Genomic DNA, 16,833 nt, shown 5'->3' with positions numbered 1-16,833 from the left:
CTCCAGTGCCAGTCATTAAAATATTTCATCGCTGTTGGAATTGTTTACAAAATCCGTCATTAGCATAGATACTTAGGAGTTAATTTTAGGAGTTTTAGGATATTTGTGTATGAGTGTAGGCTAAAGCCAATGCACCAAAATGGTGCATTGTGCAAAAAAGAAAATTCAAACGTTAATTTTTTTAAACTTGCGTTTTTTCAATATAATTCCTAGTGAAAATATCGAATTTTTGTTCGGCTTTGACTGGATATAGTTTTTTTTGGGCTATTGCGGGCAAGCTAATAATTCAATATAGCTTTTGTAAACTGTGCCAAAAATAATAGTCAATGCAAATGCCGAACTAAAAATTGCTATGCAAAATCACGATTTTTGCACTGCCACGCATAAACTCGTGTCTGTGTGTTTGCCACGTTGCTTGTGTGTGTGTGTGTGTGTGTGTTGCCGCTCTTCTTTTTTTTCCACGCAGCGACATCGCATCGAATTACCTTTGTTTTTGCTGGCAGTTCATGTCTGTGTTTCCTTTCCGGCATTTCGTTTTTATCTTGTGCTCCTTTTTTTTGGCGCATTAACGTATGAGTGTGTGTGTACAAACAACCGAAAATAGCCAATAATAACAATAAGAATGCACTGCAATAGAGAGCGTAGGGAGTGAGAAACGGAGAGAAAGGAAAAGAGAAAGAGAGTGAGAGAGTCGGCACGAAAGTTAAACAGCTGAGTGTTAAAAAAAGAAAGTTTACGAAATAAACAAACAAGTAAAAGTACTCCTGCTATAAAAGTACATATTAATGAAAGACAACCATTATTTCCCTGTTGTTCATAAAGGCGCCCATAAATAATCTTTAACTTTTTCACCAAAATCAGTGCAACTCGACAGGAAACACATAAACATAACAAATTAAAAAGTCTACCGTCCATGCTCGAGGTGACTACAGTGAAACAACATTAAATAAAAAAGTTAAAACAAAACAATTAGTTAAATCGAATTGAAGCAAATACAAATTCTACCATGTATCGCATAAGTCCAATTGGACGCAAATCGAACTTCCACTCGCGCGAGAAATGTCTGATTGGACTCGTCCTGGTAACGTTGTGCTTCCTCTGCTTCGGCGGCATCTTCCTGCTGCCGGACAACTTCGGCAGCGATCGTGTCCTGCGCGTCTACAAGCACTTCCGCAAGGCCGGACCGGAGATCTTCATCCCAGCCCCGCCCCTTGCCGCCCACGCACCCCATCGCAGCGAGGATCCGCATTTCATTGGTGATCGCCAGCGTTTGGAGCAAAAGATCCGCGCCGAATTGGGCGATATGCTCGATGAGCCACCGGCTGCTGGCGGAAGAGAGCCCGGACCATTCCAGGTGCTCGCCCAACAGGCTCAGGCGCCAGCTCCCGTCGCCGCTCTGGCGGATCAGCCGATGGACCAGGACGAGGGACACGCCGCCATTCCCGTTCTGGCCGCTCCAGTTCAGGGTGACAATGCCGCCAGTCAGGCCTCATCCCATCCACAAGGTTCCGCCCCGCACAACCAGCAACAACAACAACAAGCACAGCAATCACAACTGCCAATGGGAGGCGGTGGCAATGAACAGGCGCCGGATACACTGGACGCCACACTGGAGGAGCGACGTCAGAAGGTCAAAGAGGTAGGTGGCGCACACTTTCAAACTCGAAATACACACCTTGACCGGTTTTCAGATCGATCCAATGTGTTTTAATATATGTAAATATGAACAAATAGAACGTACAAGCTACAGTACTGTACTAAAAATATGAATGCTTGGTACTCGAAGAACACTTGTGATGTGGATATATTTGTATTCTTTTTGCCATTTATTGATCTTGGAATTTATTGATCTTGTGCATTGAGTGCAATGACAATATTGTTGTTTATTGGGTCGGCAAATCTTATCATAAAATTGCCCCATGTCAATTTGAGGTGCCTTGGAAAAAACTCTTTTCAAACCCGGCAAATATTGAACTTTCGCGGGGTTATCGCTCTGTTTTTTTTTTTTCTTTATTTTACAGCTCAGCTCGATTTCGCGTAATTTGTGTTTTTTTTTCGCCGTCATCTTTTTTATGATGCTCTAATTTGGCATTTATTTATTTTAATTCTCTTTTTTTTCTCGTTTGTTTTTCGTTTTGACAACGTGGGCAATTATCAGCATTCCGCTATTTATATTTCCCCCACAGCCCCACAGTCCCATTCACATTCCCATTCCCATTCCCATTCCCCGCGATTCCGCGACTTTTGTGGTACCCTCCTTACTTCACTTCCGCGACAATCAGTTCCGACTAATTGTTTGTGGCGACGACGGCGGCGGTCCAGTGCAACGAATGTGCCCCAAAAGTGGTTCTTGTTTCTTCTTTTCCATGCCACTGGTCTTTGCCAACTCGACGAAGAGTTGCACTTATGTACATACATATACACACATAGAACTTCATCCTTATCACATTTCCATTTCCTGAATCACAGCCGCTATTATAGCAAAAGGAATCACATTTAACTTTAAAGTAAGATTCATAGTTGTATCTGCGGAAGGAAAACATTTTTTCCCATTTCTGCCGACGACTTGTAGCATTTAGAAATTCCATAACCAATTCACAAGTCTCTGCGTGTCTAATTCTTTTTACTCTGGCTCGCTTTTGTTTCTGTTTGATTCCACTGACCCAGAATTCAAAATCTTTGCTTCTGGCCCCTCGGGCGTTTAATAGAAAACAAAATCTGCTGACCAAATGGCCGACTGACTGGCTGACTAATCATTAAAATCAGCAGGCAGCAAAACTCACATCTCCAGTGGGTCGCGACAGCAGAGAATGCTGTATAAAAATTACATATACATATATACATATAAAGATTCTAGAGTCTAGAATCCCAGTATCATGCTGTATCAAGATCGTCGTCGTCATCAACGCCGCCTTCGCTTTTGTTTTCGCTTTGTCCGGGTTTCACATTATTTCTCGTTCTAATTTATAGCTCTCTGAATATGCGGCGAAGTATAGAATTGGCGCTCGGTAACAAGAGGCAAATCAATTGAATTGATATTTCCTGAGAACAACACGCAACATCGTTGTGATAACTGAACCTATTTTACCAGTGCGGTTCTTACTTTTGGCCAATTTCAATTCGCATTTAATTGCATTGCATTCGCTATGTGCTATTCGCTATTCGATCGATCGAATGATGAATCTTTGCCATTCATTTCCAGTTTCGCTTTCAACTCGGCTTCGATCGTAAACGAAAAGGTATCCAAATAAACAATTTTCGCTACTGGCCTTGCCTTTGTGCGATTTGAACCCTCGATTTAAACTGGATTTTGATTGGTTTCTCGTTTTCGTTTCTTTCTTCTGTACCAATGCCCACCGTTGTGCCAAGAAATGGCCAAGTTGCGATCAGAGATTATTGTACAACAGCTGAATAAGTATCTGAATAGCCTAAAACACCATAGTCAGTATAGTATAATCACTGTAAATCATTGTCATTGTTAAGGTGTAAAACAACTGGTTTTAGGATTCATTGAGGATTCATTGTATTAAGTAATACAACCATTTCCAGCGCTCGTCTCTTAAGAACTATAAATAAAAAGGCATTCACTTAGAACTTGGAGTTATTTCATAAAAAAACGGCTTAACTCAATATTTTATAGCCGTTTATTACGCTGTTGTAAACAAAACTTGTGAAAGTGTCGCATTGGTATCCCGATTCCACTTCGTATAAATTTGTGAAAGTTGCGTGCTAATTCTCTCGCATTCCCTTGCTATTACCATTTATTTTGAAGTCTGACGACAGCGGCCTTGGGTTCAAAAACCCACCATAATTGTATATTAGCTCAACCCCTAAACTGTTCAAATTGAATCAATAAACCTGACGAGGACAGGCAGAAAGACAGAACCTCGCACCCAAGACATATGGTTCTGTAATGGTATTACGAGCAGATGACATGCGACATGCAATGCAGCCATGCAGCAATGCAGCAATATAGCAATGCAGCAATGCAGCGATAGAGAAATGGACTAAACCCGATGGAAATTTGAATTACTACTTAGTTACAAAGTAGCACTCAGTGTACGGTTGACAGTTTCCGAACGGGCACTCAACGAACCATTAAAACACACATTAAAAACCCATCATCAGCTGGACGCTACAATCTGTTCACTGACCATATAGTCGGTATTATGCACTTATAATCGCAACACACAATTTTCAGGGCTAGTTGAGCATTAAATTCACGTTACAATTGCAATGCCATTTGGCTATTTAAACAGAGACTTGCTGATAGAAATTTAAACTCAAATTAAGGTATACCATATGTACATATATAGATCAAATTTTCAACTACATTTTGGTATTTATGTGTACATCGTTTCCATACGAGACTCATGAACTGCACGAACAATCCTTGACCAAAATATGTGAGAATACAAAACGATGCATAGAAATTTCCAACATTTCTATTCATGCCACCAGTTGCTATTGCTATTCTTTGGGGCCAAAAAAAGGGGGGGGCCTGGGGTCTTGGAACAATGTTGACCCATTTGGGTGAGGTCTCTTTGTTAATTTAGTCATTGCGTACATATTTACTTTGAGTACAGCAGCGGAGCACAGTGGAATTGGCCTCAAATACACTGGCCACTTCATTGCACCTTAATTACTGCCGTTTCTGAGAAGAACGGAAATACTCTTATCAAAAGATATTCATTGAATAATTAAACAGCGGAGTCAAGGAAGCATTTAATCAGCTTATTAATTGGAAATGGAGCAATCTCTAAATAAGTCGATAACGAATATTAGCACTTAGTGCAGCAGGTAAATCCCCATTTTTGATTTAACTTTTTAGTTTTGCCGCTTCTTGCATACTTAATAATTTTTTAAAAAAGGCGAAAATTAGTCAAAAAATGGATTTTCAAAAATTAGCAGTACAAATTATATGGATAGTAAGCCCTTTTTATTAGCTGTACAATTCTCTTAGCTGTGCGATCATTTTTCAAAGCTTATAAAGCCGAACTGGCCCACAGTTCCGTAGGTCTAAAGTTTCTGCCTAGTTCGTACTCCTCCCCCAATTTCGGACTCCGCTTTCACCAAAAATCGTGCTGGGCATACAAACAAGTAGCGAAATGGAGAGAAGAATACAAACTATAATATTAGAATGGAGCAAATGTGTCAATAGCCAGGCAAACTACCAACGGCCATTTCGAGGCTTGCCACAATCGGTGGCATTATTCCGATGACAGGGGGGAAAAAAAAAGCGGGGAAAAAGTTATTTAGCGAGTCGGGTGTTCGTGTGTTAGCATGCTGCCATTATCATGTTTATCGAGCGCAACAGTTGCTATTTTTTCATTTTTTTTCGTCAAACATACAAGTTAATAATTACAGTTATCGATTTGATTTTGAAGATCGCAAGCGACCGTTTATTGCAATTTATCATTTGAAACTAAATCTAGCGTACAAAATGTTTCCCTAAGTCCCTAGCAATCAAGTGAAGTCGTCGGCCGCGGCGCAGCGCAGAAGTGTCGATGTCGCGCTTAACCGTTCGTTGGCGTTGATGGCAGCGGAGACTATGTGGAACCACAAGATGTTAGAGAATCAATTGCAGGGCAATAACTCCTCCCCTCTTAATTGACGCTTGTCCTCGAGCGGTCATCATAAGGATGGGATGTTTTTGAGTCGCATCGTTGGTGGGGTGATTCGTGGTAGTTTGGGCACAGCATTAATGGTTTGAATGCCAGGTGTTGATTGTTGCGTGCGTTCGAGGTTTGTGCAACTCGGATGTGTTCTGCATTGACAACTTGATTGCTTCTATTAAAATTCTGGTTTTTACTAAATTACTAATGAATTTATATCTACATATTTTTAGACCATTGGAACCTTTGCAGAAGGCATTGATTCCGTACATTTCGTCTTTAATTGGTAAATTTTATTATTATTCAAATTAAATTATTATTTATTTATTATTATTAGTTTCCTTTACTGATCATGTTTTAAAATATAAGAAATAAGGAATTAACTGATTCAATATGGAGATTTCAATGGCATTCAAATTGTAGTTCCGTTGTGTAAAGCGAGAACGTGTGAAAGTTTTAACATTTATTTGACCGTCAAGGCAGAAATCGGTATATTGTTTTCAAGTAGGCTACTGGTCTCATTCAATTTAAACTCGCTCCGCAGAAACGCATTCACAACGCAATCTCTTCTTTCACGAGCCCAATCTAATTCTGCAAACCTATGGCCAACTCGTCTGTCAAAGTCGAATCGTTTCAAATTTAATTCTCGTGGTTACGTTAATCAGTACGTTTAATGTTTCTATGTTCTACTTGTCTATCGATGTGGCCACAGTAATTATTCTGAAGCAATCATGATCTTATGTTACTTTTATGTACTAATTTCCCTGATTCTGTTAATATTGTGGTACTTCGGTCTTCCTTAACTAGTTCCTTCCTAAATCTACTTGATAACTTAGAACCTAATCTTGTATTAACCCTAACGAAAATTTCTTGCCCTTTGATATAGGTCTTTATGGGCTTTCTTGTCCGGTTGTGGTATTCTATGTCGGTTTCCTGTTTTTGCCTAAGTCGGTCTATATTGTCCAGTCTAGCTTGTTCATATTTTTCTGGAGCTACGGTAGCTATCCTGCCGAAGAACACCTCTAGAGGTCGTTTTTTTGTGACAGAATGGACAGTGTAGTTATATTCATAGATGGCCCTATCGAGAAGTTCCTCGAAGCCCCTATGTGTTCCATCTCCTTTCAAACATCTCATTATTTCAGAGAGTGTGGAGTGAAATCTTTCTATCTGTCCATTTACTGTACTCTTATACGGAGGTGCTTTGTAGAGCTCAATACCCAGCTGGTCTGTCAACATGAATTTGATAGAGGCTGAGTTGAGGGACTTTTCATTGTCCATTACTATTAATTTAGGCACTCCATAATAAAACACGATATCTCTTAGGGCTTTCCTAATGTCTTCTACAGCTTTGGATTTGATAACTCTTCCCATGGCCAGTTTGGAAAATTTATCAATCGCCGTGAGCACCAGATGTCGTTCTGTCGAGTAGATGTCAATATGAATAATTTGTCCGGGGTATTCTGGCAAGGGAGTTTGTCTTATTTCTGGATGCGTGGGATGTCTGTCATATTTAGCAGTCTTACACACCAAACACTGATTCACGATAGCCGAAACTTTTTTCCTCATTTTAGGAAAGTATACTCTTTCGGACAACTGAGCTTTATTTTCCACAGCATTTCTGTGTGCTCTGTTATGTGTCCTAAGTATTTCTTCCTCTTGTTCGGCTTCGTTAACAAGGTCTTTGACTTTGCTTTGGCAGAATCTAATCTTGAAACCCTGAAAATGGATGGGGTAGAGAATTTGAATTTTCCCCATTACATCCTCGGATGTGAAAATTCCATTAATCACGGATGGGTTAAGATATTCTTTCAAATCTGACAAGAGACTATCGGGTGTGAACAAGTTGCGATCTACTAAATGCCTTTGAAATGTCGGGAATGGAATGCTAAATGAGTAGTTCTCTGACTCGGACTCCCTGAAGAAAATTTGATTCTTGAATGCGTTTATCGGGGCTTCAACGCTAGGTATCAGCCCATGGCTCGAACTGTCAGAGCTGTGCATTGTTGAGGCTACTGTGTTAATTTGTTCGACTGTCGGTCCTCTGGACAGAGCGTCGGCTACAGTATTTTCTCTGCCTGGCTTGTAGAAAATTTCGTAGTCATATTCCTCAAGGTATGCTTTCCATCTCTTAATCCTCGCATTTCCATTCCAACTACTGAGAGAATGGGTCAAAGGCTGATGGTCAGTAAAGATTTTCACCTTTGCTTTACCGTAAAGGTAAATTTTTAGCTTTTTTAGAGCCCAGATAATGGCTAACATTTCCTTCTCATTCGTGGCATAATTTTCTTCCGCCTTCGAGAGTGTTCTCGATAAAAATGAGATGGGTCTGTTCTCTTGTGAAAGAACAGCACCTACTGCGAAATTGGAAGCATCCGTTGTTAGGTGAAATTCTTTCTTAAAGTCCGGGTAGTGGAGTATTACGTCTGGAGAAACCAAGCTGCTCTTCAATTTCTTGAAGGCTTCTATTGCTTCGCGATTAAGGGAGACGGATTTTTTTGACGATAATGTCCTGGAAATTCGACCATCCTCCCCTCTCAAAAGCGAGCTAAGTGGTTTTGCTAACTTAGCGTAGTTAGGAATAAATCGCCTGTAATATCCGGATAATCCCAAGAATGATCTCAGTTCTTTGAGTGTCCTTGGAATTGGAAAGTCTGAGATTGCCTGTACCTTGGTTGGGCTGGTTTCAATGCCCTTGTCGGACACGACGAAGCCTAGGAACTCCACTTTTCTCTTCATGAACTCGCATTTATCCAACTGACATTTCATGTTGGCTTGCTGAAGAGTTCTGAAAATAGTGTCAAGGTTCTGGTAATGTGTTTCATCATCTTTACTAAAGATGATGATGTCGTCAATATAAATGAAACATATCTTACCGATATGTTCGTGAAGAATATCGTCCAGTGCGCGCTGGAAAATTGACGGTGCATTTTTCAGACCGAATGGGAGTCGTGTAAACTCATATTTTCCATTATTGATGGAGAAGGCGGTCTTTTCGATATCAGATTCCTTTAAAAGAATCTGATGAAACCCACTTTTCAGATCGAGCACTGAGAAAATCTTGTTGTCTCCCAATTGGGCCAACACTTCATTAATGTCAGGGATAGGGTATCTGTCCGCTACCGTTACCATGTTAAGTTTTCGATAGTCAATTACCACCCTGTATTTTTTCTTGCCAGAGGAGTCGAGTTTTTTTGGTACAATCCACACTGGTGAATTGTAAGGTGACCTTGAGGGTCGAATGATTCCATCGTGTAAAAGTTCGGAAATTTGTTTGTGTACCTCGTCTTTAAGAGACATTGGGTACTGATAGAATTTTGAGTATATTGGCGTATCCGATATAGTTCGGATTGCTGCCCTTACACTTGTTGTGTAGGTTAGTTTTTGATTCGGGTCTGCGAAGAGACCTGGATACGAATCAATTATTTTATTCAATATCATTCTCTGTTCCACCTCTAAGTGTTTTATTCTCGGACTAATTGTGCTAACAGCCTCGAACTGTTTTTCTTTGAGAACAACTCTTTTCCCGTTTTCCAGTGTCATGGTTAGGTTCTTCAAATCAATTTGCGCTCCCATTCCCTCCATTGTGTCTTTGCCAAGTATGGCGTCAAAAGTCTTCAGCGTTGGTAACAAAAAAAATTTTATTTCGAAATCGAAAAGGCTTGCTCTTTTGTAATGCGATATTTTTACATCACCGCCTGGAGTATCAGCTATGTAAGGCTTGTTATTTGGTATCGCGTTCGTCACCAAATTGGGCTGGATGTAATTTTTATTAGAGCCTGTGTCAATCAACACCCTTAAAACCTTTCCACTCCCCACTCTACATTCGAAGTATGGTAGTGAGGAGTCTTCTACTCTAAAAAATGCAACACGTGGTCTCGTTGTTCGCTGTCCAAATTGTCTATTTGTCCATCACAGTATTCATTTAGTGTGCCGTTTATATTGTTCTGGGTTTCATAATCTTGCATCGACCGTTGATAGCCTGTCATGCTTGAACTGGACCCAGTTACTTCAATACTTGGCTGTCTCATGTTCACTGTTTGGATGTTGTAGTTCTTTTGTCGTTTGTTTATGTCCGAGTGTGGTCTATTCATATAATTAATGTTTCGCGTCTGTACACTGCCGTCCACGTCCATTGGTTCTGGTCTTGGTTGTGGTTTGGTCGCAAAGGGACGGGGTGGGGCATTATATTGTTGCCATTGCTGTTGATAGTTTTGTCGGGGTGGAATGAACGGTGCATTACCGAAGTTAGACACGTGTTGCCTTGGCGCCGGGAATGGCTGGCCTAAATATTGTGGAGGTCTCCTCATGGGATGTCGTGGAGGGACCGGTGGAGGCTGTCGATGGCCAAAGGCATTCGACGGCTGAAAATTGCGGGGTGCCGGAATGGGTTTTTCGTTTCCTCTGAAACTCGACTGTTGACCCTTATTCGCCGCATGGTTTGACCTGAAAGTTTGATTTTCAAGTTTAAGGCAATAATGTAAAGCTGAGGGGAGATCAGCTGGCTCTTTTATTGCCAAAAGGCGAGGTAAATCTCCTCGAAGGCCTCTGATAAAAGTATCCAGAGCTTTTTCTCTGTACATTTTTGTAACAAAGTGCTCGGATTCTCGGCTCATTTGCATGCAGCCGACTTTATTTAGAATAAGCGACAGATTTTTGTAGACGTCTTGGTGGAAGTCTTCCACCGACTGCTGGTGGCCTTGAACCAAAGTTGACATTTGGTATTCCAAGGTAGTTATGTCCCGTTTATCTGCGTAATGCAGAGTGAGACATCTCGACATGGCCTTCCAGTCCAGCGGAATGCTGTAGGACTCGAGTGCCACATCAGCACTTCCAACAATTTTATTTCTTATGGTATGAAGTATACCATAATATTTTGGAGTACCCACAAATGGGGTATAAGTCTCCATGATTCTATCAACGCTCTTTTTCCAAGACCCGAATTCTGCTGGATTTCCAGAGAATTCCCTGATCGATTTTACGATATCAGGCACCCTGTCAAAGTCCGCTAAATTATTTCTGTATTCGGGCTCGACGACCTGGTCGCTCACGTCAGTAAAGTCAAGAGTATTGTTGTTCATTTGTTTTATCAATCCAGGTAAAACTTGGGCCACCGTTTGGCCAATTAATGCTGTCAACTGTTCGACACTCATGTCTACGCGATGCTGTTCAGGCAGGTCGTGTCTTTCTGAGGGCACCGGTCTTTCGTTTGAACTAAAAGCTGATGGTCTTATTATATTATTAGGATTTGCCATACTGATTTTTAATTCGGACAACACCTGCACAAAACAAGCCTAAACCAATTTGAACTTAACAAAAGTTGTGGGCAGAAAATATGGAATGCGTGTGTATGTGTTTGCTTATTTATCTTTTGTTTTTGTTTTTTTATTTTTTATTTTTATATTTTTTTTTTTATTTTTGCATGCAATAAATTTTAGCTCACCGCGGTTATTTTGCTTTGAGAACAGTGTACCAGAAAGGAACAGTAAATAGGAAAATTTTCCTTTCAGAAGATCTCTAGGAACTGGGTTGAAAATATAGTATTAATAATAATATCAATAATAATAATAAAATAATAATAATAATATAATAATAATAATGTAATAATAATAATATAATAATAATAATATAATAATAATAATATAATACTAATAATATAATAATAAAAATATAATAATAATAATAATATTATAATAATAATATAATAATAATAATATACTTAAATTTTTTTTTTTTTTTTTTTTGGTATACTTATGTTTTATTATGGGTGGATGCCTGAATTTCAAATTGCTGATGTTTTTTCCAGTGTACTTTCCAGGTTCTTGTAGTCTCTCTGCCTCCTCTTCGGTTGTTTCAGCTTCAGCTTCTTCGTCGTCAACGTGTTCTTATTCCTGTTCTTTTTGGCGGGCTGCTGCTGCTGCTACGGCTGTGCTGTTGTTGTTCTTTTTTTTTTCCTTCTTGTCTGCACTTTGGTTCACGCAGCCGTTCTCTGCCGTTCGTCGTCTTTACCTCTGCCGTTACGTTTTGGGTTGCACTGTTAACTGTTATCCGTGTTGCTCTTCTGTAGTTCCGTTATTCTCGGCGTTCTACTTCTACTTTTCCTTCTCCTTTTCGATGAAATTGCTGTTCTTCGTTTTGCATTTATTTAACATAGAATTGTTGCGGTCACTCCTCCTGGCTGGGTGAATGTTGTCCTTTTTGCCTGGGCTACTGGGGAATCCACGTCAGCACTCCAAAGAAGGTTTTCTGCGGGCTGGCCTGACAGAAACTGTGATCCACCAATGGGCAATGCTATGCCGATAAGTATTTTCCTCTTCCGGAAAATCTGTTTTTTTCTCAAACAATTTTATTTTATAGCCGACCGTGAATTTTGTTTGTTAATAACTCGCGGGAGTTTCTTCGGCACAATTTAACCAACGAATATTTTTTAGCAAAATTTTGATTTTGCTCCGCGACTTAGAATTTTGTCTTTCGTTCGCGTTTATTCGCTGGTCCCTGTTCGGGCGCCAGTTAATAATTACAGTTATCGATTTGATTTTGAAGATCGCAAGCGACCGTTTATTGCAATTTATCATTTGAAACTAAATCTAGCGTACAAAATGTTTCCCTAAGTCCCTAGCAATCAAGTGAAGTCGTCGGCAGCGGCGCAGCAGGCGTCGGCCGCGGCGCAGCGCAGAAGTGTCGATGTCGCGCTTAACCGTTCGTTGGCGTTGATGGCAGCGGAGACTATGTGGAACCACAAGATGTTAGAGAATCAATTGCAGGGCAATAACTTACATTACTGTGTACCACAAATTATTGAGGAAGCCGCCCATGATTTTATCTATTCTCTGGGGCATTTCAAAATGAAATCATAAATATTCGTACGTATAAAATAAAATATTCGTACAAAGATCTTTTACGAATTCTTTTAACTTTATTTATTTAAGTTTATTTATTTAACTTTACATTGCTGCCAAAGACACTTTCAAATTGGTATTGTGATCTTTGTGCTTTCATAACGAAAATTCTGTGGGTAATTTCAAAACATGTGGCTCTCGCAGTCTCTTTAAAAATAGCCAAAAAAATATAGCATTTCAAATTACTTTGTAGAGATGAGTGCTAAAGTGAGTCATGTCAAAATTAAAGAATAAATTCCTCCTGCTTTCAGTTATGAAATAAATAGTTAATGGCAGCATCGATTTAAGCTATTGTTGCATAAACTTGCAGTTTTCCCACCTAATGAGTAATCCAATCCACTTTCAGTTAATTGCACGTGTGCCGTAATAATTAGACGCCACTTATAAGGTAGTTCAACTGTGAAAATAAATCAAATTGTCCCACGAATCACAAGTTTACGCAAGGCAATAAAGCGACAGGTTTTTCAACTCTTCCAAAGACGAGCAAACTTATAAAAACTACAACTTGCTTAAGCTTTTCATAAGTGCAGATCTTTGAGAGTAAGTTTAGCAAAATATTCTGAAAGTTCGAATTAAGAATGAACCCAGGCTGACCTTTTCGATTTCCCAGCATTTCTTAGTGGCTAGCAATAATGCAATGCCCATTTCGGTTCCGCAGAACCTTTCCCCATCATCCAACGATGTCGACTGAACTCAAAGGGAGCGAAATGTTTTTGCTTCGGCTTCTTTTCATTTCCATTTCGTTCCGCTGCGGTTGTTACTAAGCTCGGCGAAAGCTTTTTCGCATTCGAAAAGCTTTCCGAGCTTACGCACGGTTTTTTGGCGCCAAAATGTATTGATAAACGGGATTGGTCGTTTGATTGAAGAAGTGTGTTCTGCAAAAGTCCTTTGATGTTTTAGTAATTTTTGCTCAGTCAAAGGATATATATATAAGATTTCTATGGGGTATATACAACTAATTACTAGTTGCAGAAAAATACGATAGATAATTTTTCAACGGTATTATATACCTTGTATATATTTCAATATTTTTTAATATCAATTTATTGTTGCTCTACTTAACAATTAACCATTTAAAAACATACCACTTATCTCTAGTTCCTTGTCTTAATAATAATATTTTCTTTACTATGGAGTAGAGTACCCCGCATTCTTCAGGTTTAATATCTCCCCTGTTTCCTTCGACAGCCCTCGACTTTTCGATTTCTGCTCGTCTCCTCACTCGAAGCAAGCCGAACTCAACCGATTCGCATTCGGCTGGTCGTTCGGGCTTCGGGTTTCTGTGGGAATTACGGGATGAAGGAGTGTGTCTGGGTGACCGCGGGACCGAGGGGCCGAGGGGGTGCCATAAGCCATACTGTCTGGCTGCTCTGCAGCTGATATATTTTAGCCACCGCCACCGCTGCTGCTGCTTCTGCTGCTGCTGCTGTTGCTGCTGCTGCTGCTGCTCTTGCTGCTTTTACGCTGCCCTGTGGACTTGGGCTTCTTGTGGTGCCGTTCGGTTGCGGTGCGTTTAATGTCTCGCCTGCGCTGGAAGCGTCAACTCCTTTTTTGGACGCGCCACGCGTCGTATGCGCAATACGTATCACGTATACGCCACCGTATCGCCACGGACTATTTACGTTCTCTGCCATTTGTTTGTCGGCATCGACGGGCCTACGACAACCCGCGTATTCGCTTATTCGCATGTGTGTGCGTGTTTTGTGTGCGTCGGTGTGCGTGCGCTGTTTGGACATTCGTGTTTTGTGTTCAAGGCTACACCTGCTGCAGGTGACTGCAGATGCAGCTGCAGCATCCGTTGGCTACGTTACAGCCCACCGATATTTGGACAGTGGTCGTTCGCTAATTTTTAAGGCGAAATAATTTAATCAAAATAATAGCTTATAAGCTGGCCAAGAGAATCCATTGTTTAGCTTTGAACTGAACGCCTTTATTCTTTCAGTGTTTGCGAAACCATTGTGACATCTGTGGCATAATTCAATCTATACTTTATTTCTAAAGATCAGTTTTGTATTAGCTCAAAAGAATACTTACCATCGCACCAAGTTATAAAACCATTTTTAAAACAAATTTTTGAATTCCCATTATGAAATGAACGTTGTAAACTTCAATTAAAGTCATAAGAACTATTTATTAATTAGCGAGCGACTACTGCACTTACACACTCATAAATAAAGTTGCTCCTGCTGATGTTGTTGTTGCAGTTGTAGTGGTTGCAGTGGCCCAAAGAGGACGAAGGCGAACTTATTGTTTGCTTGGCCATTAATTGTGGCCAGCGCTGGCGAAGCGGAAACGGAAGTGCAATGTGTTGATGACACCATAGCTTCATTTTTTTTTTCGGTTACTCGTTTTTTATTTGTGAAATCGAAAAACGAAAAGAAAATTCTTTAAAGGATAATACGGGGAATTATAGACAGAACAATAAAAAATCGTTTACTGGGTCGTAATAATATCATTATCAGCCTGCGATTTCTGGTTTATAATTAATTTGCTGAATTCCACAGTAAAAAATGTTAAAATCGTTTGGATGGAAGGATATAAAATGGCAATGTTTAAATCGTTTGGATGTGGAAGGATTTAAAATGGCAATGTTTAAATCGTTTTGATGGATGGATTTAAAATGGCAATTGAGAATACAAAAATCTACCTTAGGGGTAGTGTTAAATATTGAACCATAATATTTGGTACAGATATTATCGTTCTGTGCTATGCACTTAAATAACCTCGCCCAGGAACACTTTCTAGAAATTATGAATTTTAATCAAGCGAAATGCCATTTAAAATTCTGTGACACTGGAAACGTGTACAACAACTTTCTGCCCCTAGGGTAATAATAAGGAAAACAGCAGGAAGAAATAAGTATTATATATCGAGGGAAATAGGGACTAGCTCAGCAGGGTCTAGAATGAAAAAATATACATATAAATAAGAGCTAAAACTAAATCCAAAAACTCGCGCAGCAGGCAAGAAAAATTCTTCACACGCGCGAAAATTTCGCAGCAGCAGTAAATGCAAAAAAAAAAAAGAAGAAAAAAATGGAAAGCAAAGGAAGGGAAAGAGAAGGGGTTTCTGGGCAACAGAGATAGCTATACAAAATGTACAAAAATAAAAACACGTTGAAATGTTTCACATAAAAATCTCGGTCCTAGCCAAACTCTGCATGGGTTTTTGCTTTTTGTTTTTATGTGTGTGAGTGTGTGTGTGTGGCCACAAGGGGTTACATTTGACTACACACACTCCCATTTACACTCACTCTCACACTTTCACACTTACACACACACACACACACACACACCAGACACCTACATGCACTGCTCACAAACATACTGACACACACAAGCGGCTTTCACGCATTGAAAGTAACGCATAATGCGTCATTTTTCACTTGAGCAACGTAATAACTTGGCTAAAGACAGCGAAAAAGATGGTGCAATATGTTGGCTAAAATAGCGGCCGACACTGTTCACGGTAAAAGCCCTTTAATGCGGTTTTAGCTGTTTGCTTTTGTCCACGTAATGAAAGAAGTCCAATTAACATCACGGCCTTTCCTAAGAACTTTGATTCTTTGATACTTTTACACTGACTACGAACTACGGTTACCCACTTAGCATAAAGATCAGGATGTTATTTAAACAGAGCTCTTCGCAAATACTTTTGATCTCCACTGACTTTTCACCAATTTCATGTGAAATTTCCTGCCCTGCAGAGTAATATACAAATTTTCCGCTAGAGGGCGTTTGCTGGGAAGCAAAGATAATTGGTTTTCGCTGTAAAAGGAAGGCATTCAATGCCCCTTTCCCAAGGAAAATGCATATTTAGGCATTGCATTTGGGGCTAGACAAAGGGCATATCATGTTCTTAGCCCACCAACCACGCCTCCTTTGGGCCAAGAAGTGAGTTTGTTTACAGCCAACTCGAGTGCACTTAAGCGGTGATACGAGCGGCAAGAGCGTTGTAAATGGAGAAAAACGGGGGTTACTGCAAAAATAAAAATACAAAAAAAAAAACAAAAAAAACATGGAGAAAATGTGGAGAGGATAGCTGAGCTGAGACCCAGACAATCCACTTGATGCTGGCATATGTGTGTAGGATAAAAAGGGGAAAGGGGGAGGTGGGGCAAAGGCAGGCAGGGTGCCACAAACTTTGAGGCAGAGATAACGAGGAATTTGAAGAATTCCCACCCTCACTCTGCTGTCTCTGCTGTCAATGAATCATAAGCTCTCTTATTCCATTGCGATGGAATAAGACTGCCGTTGACCTGCCCTAACAATTGTCCTACATTTTTCCCCGCATTTTCCTCGCATTTTCCATTGACAGCCAGG

General features: G+C 40.1%; 1 protein-coding gene across 3 annotated transcripts in view; it reads left to right on the top strand.

The window, feature by feature from the left end:
- Positions 1-16,833, top strand: part of LOC6525999 (mannosyl-oligosaccharide alpha-1,2-mannosidase IA) — a 58,692-nt gene that overhangs the window by 723 nt on the left and 41,136 nt on the right. For 2 of the 3 annotated variants that reach the window (XM_015191097.3, XM_015191096.3), the window contains exon 2: positions 862-1,639. In XM_015191097.3, coding sequence (XP_015046583.1) covers positions 1,007-1,639 — 633 coding nt within the window. In that variant the 5' untranslated portion in view covers positions 862-1,006. Of the gene's footprint in view, positions 1-258; positions 1,640-16,833 lie in introns of those variants that run through there. The other variant, XM_015191095.3, reaches the window with a different exon arrangement.

The sequence above is a fragment of the Drosophila yakuba genome, chromosome X (genome assembly GCF_016746365.2).
Source record: "Drosophila yakuba strain Tai18E2 chromosome X, Prin_Dyak_Tai18E2_2.1, whole genome shotgun sequence".
Lineage (NCBI taxonomy): Eukaryota > Metazoa > Arthropoda > Insecta > Diptera > Drosophilidae > Drosophila > Drosophila yakuba.
This window is presented reverse-complemented; position numbering and strand designations above follow the sequence as displayed.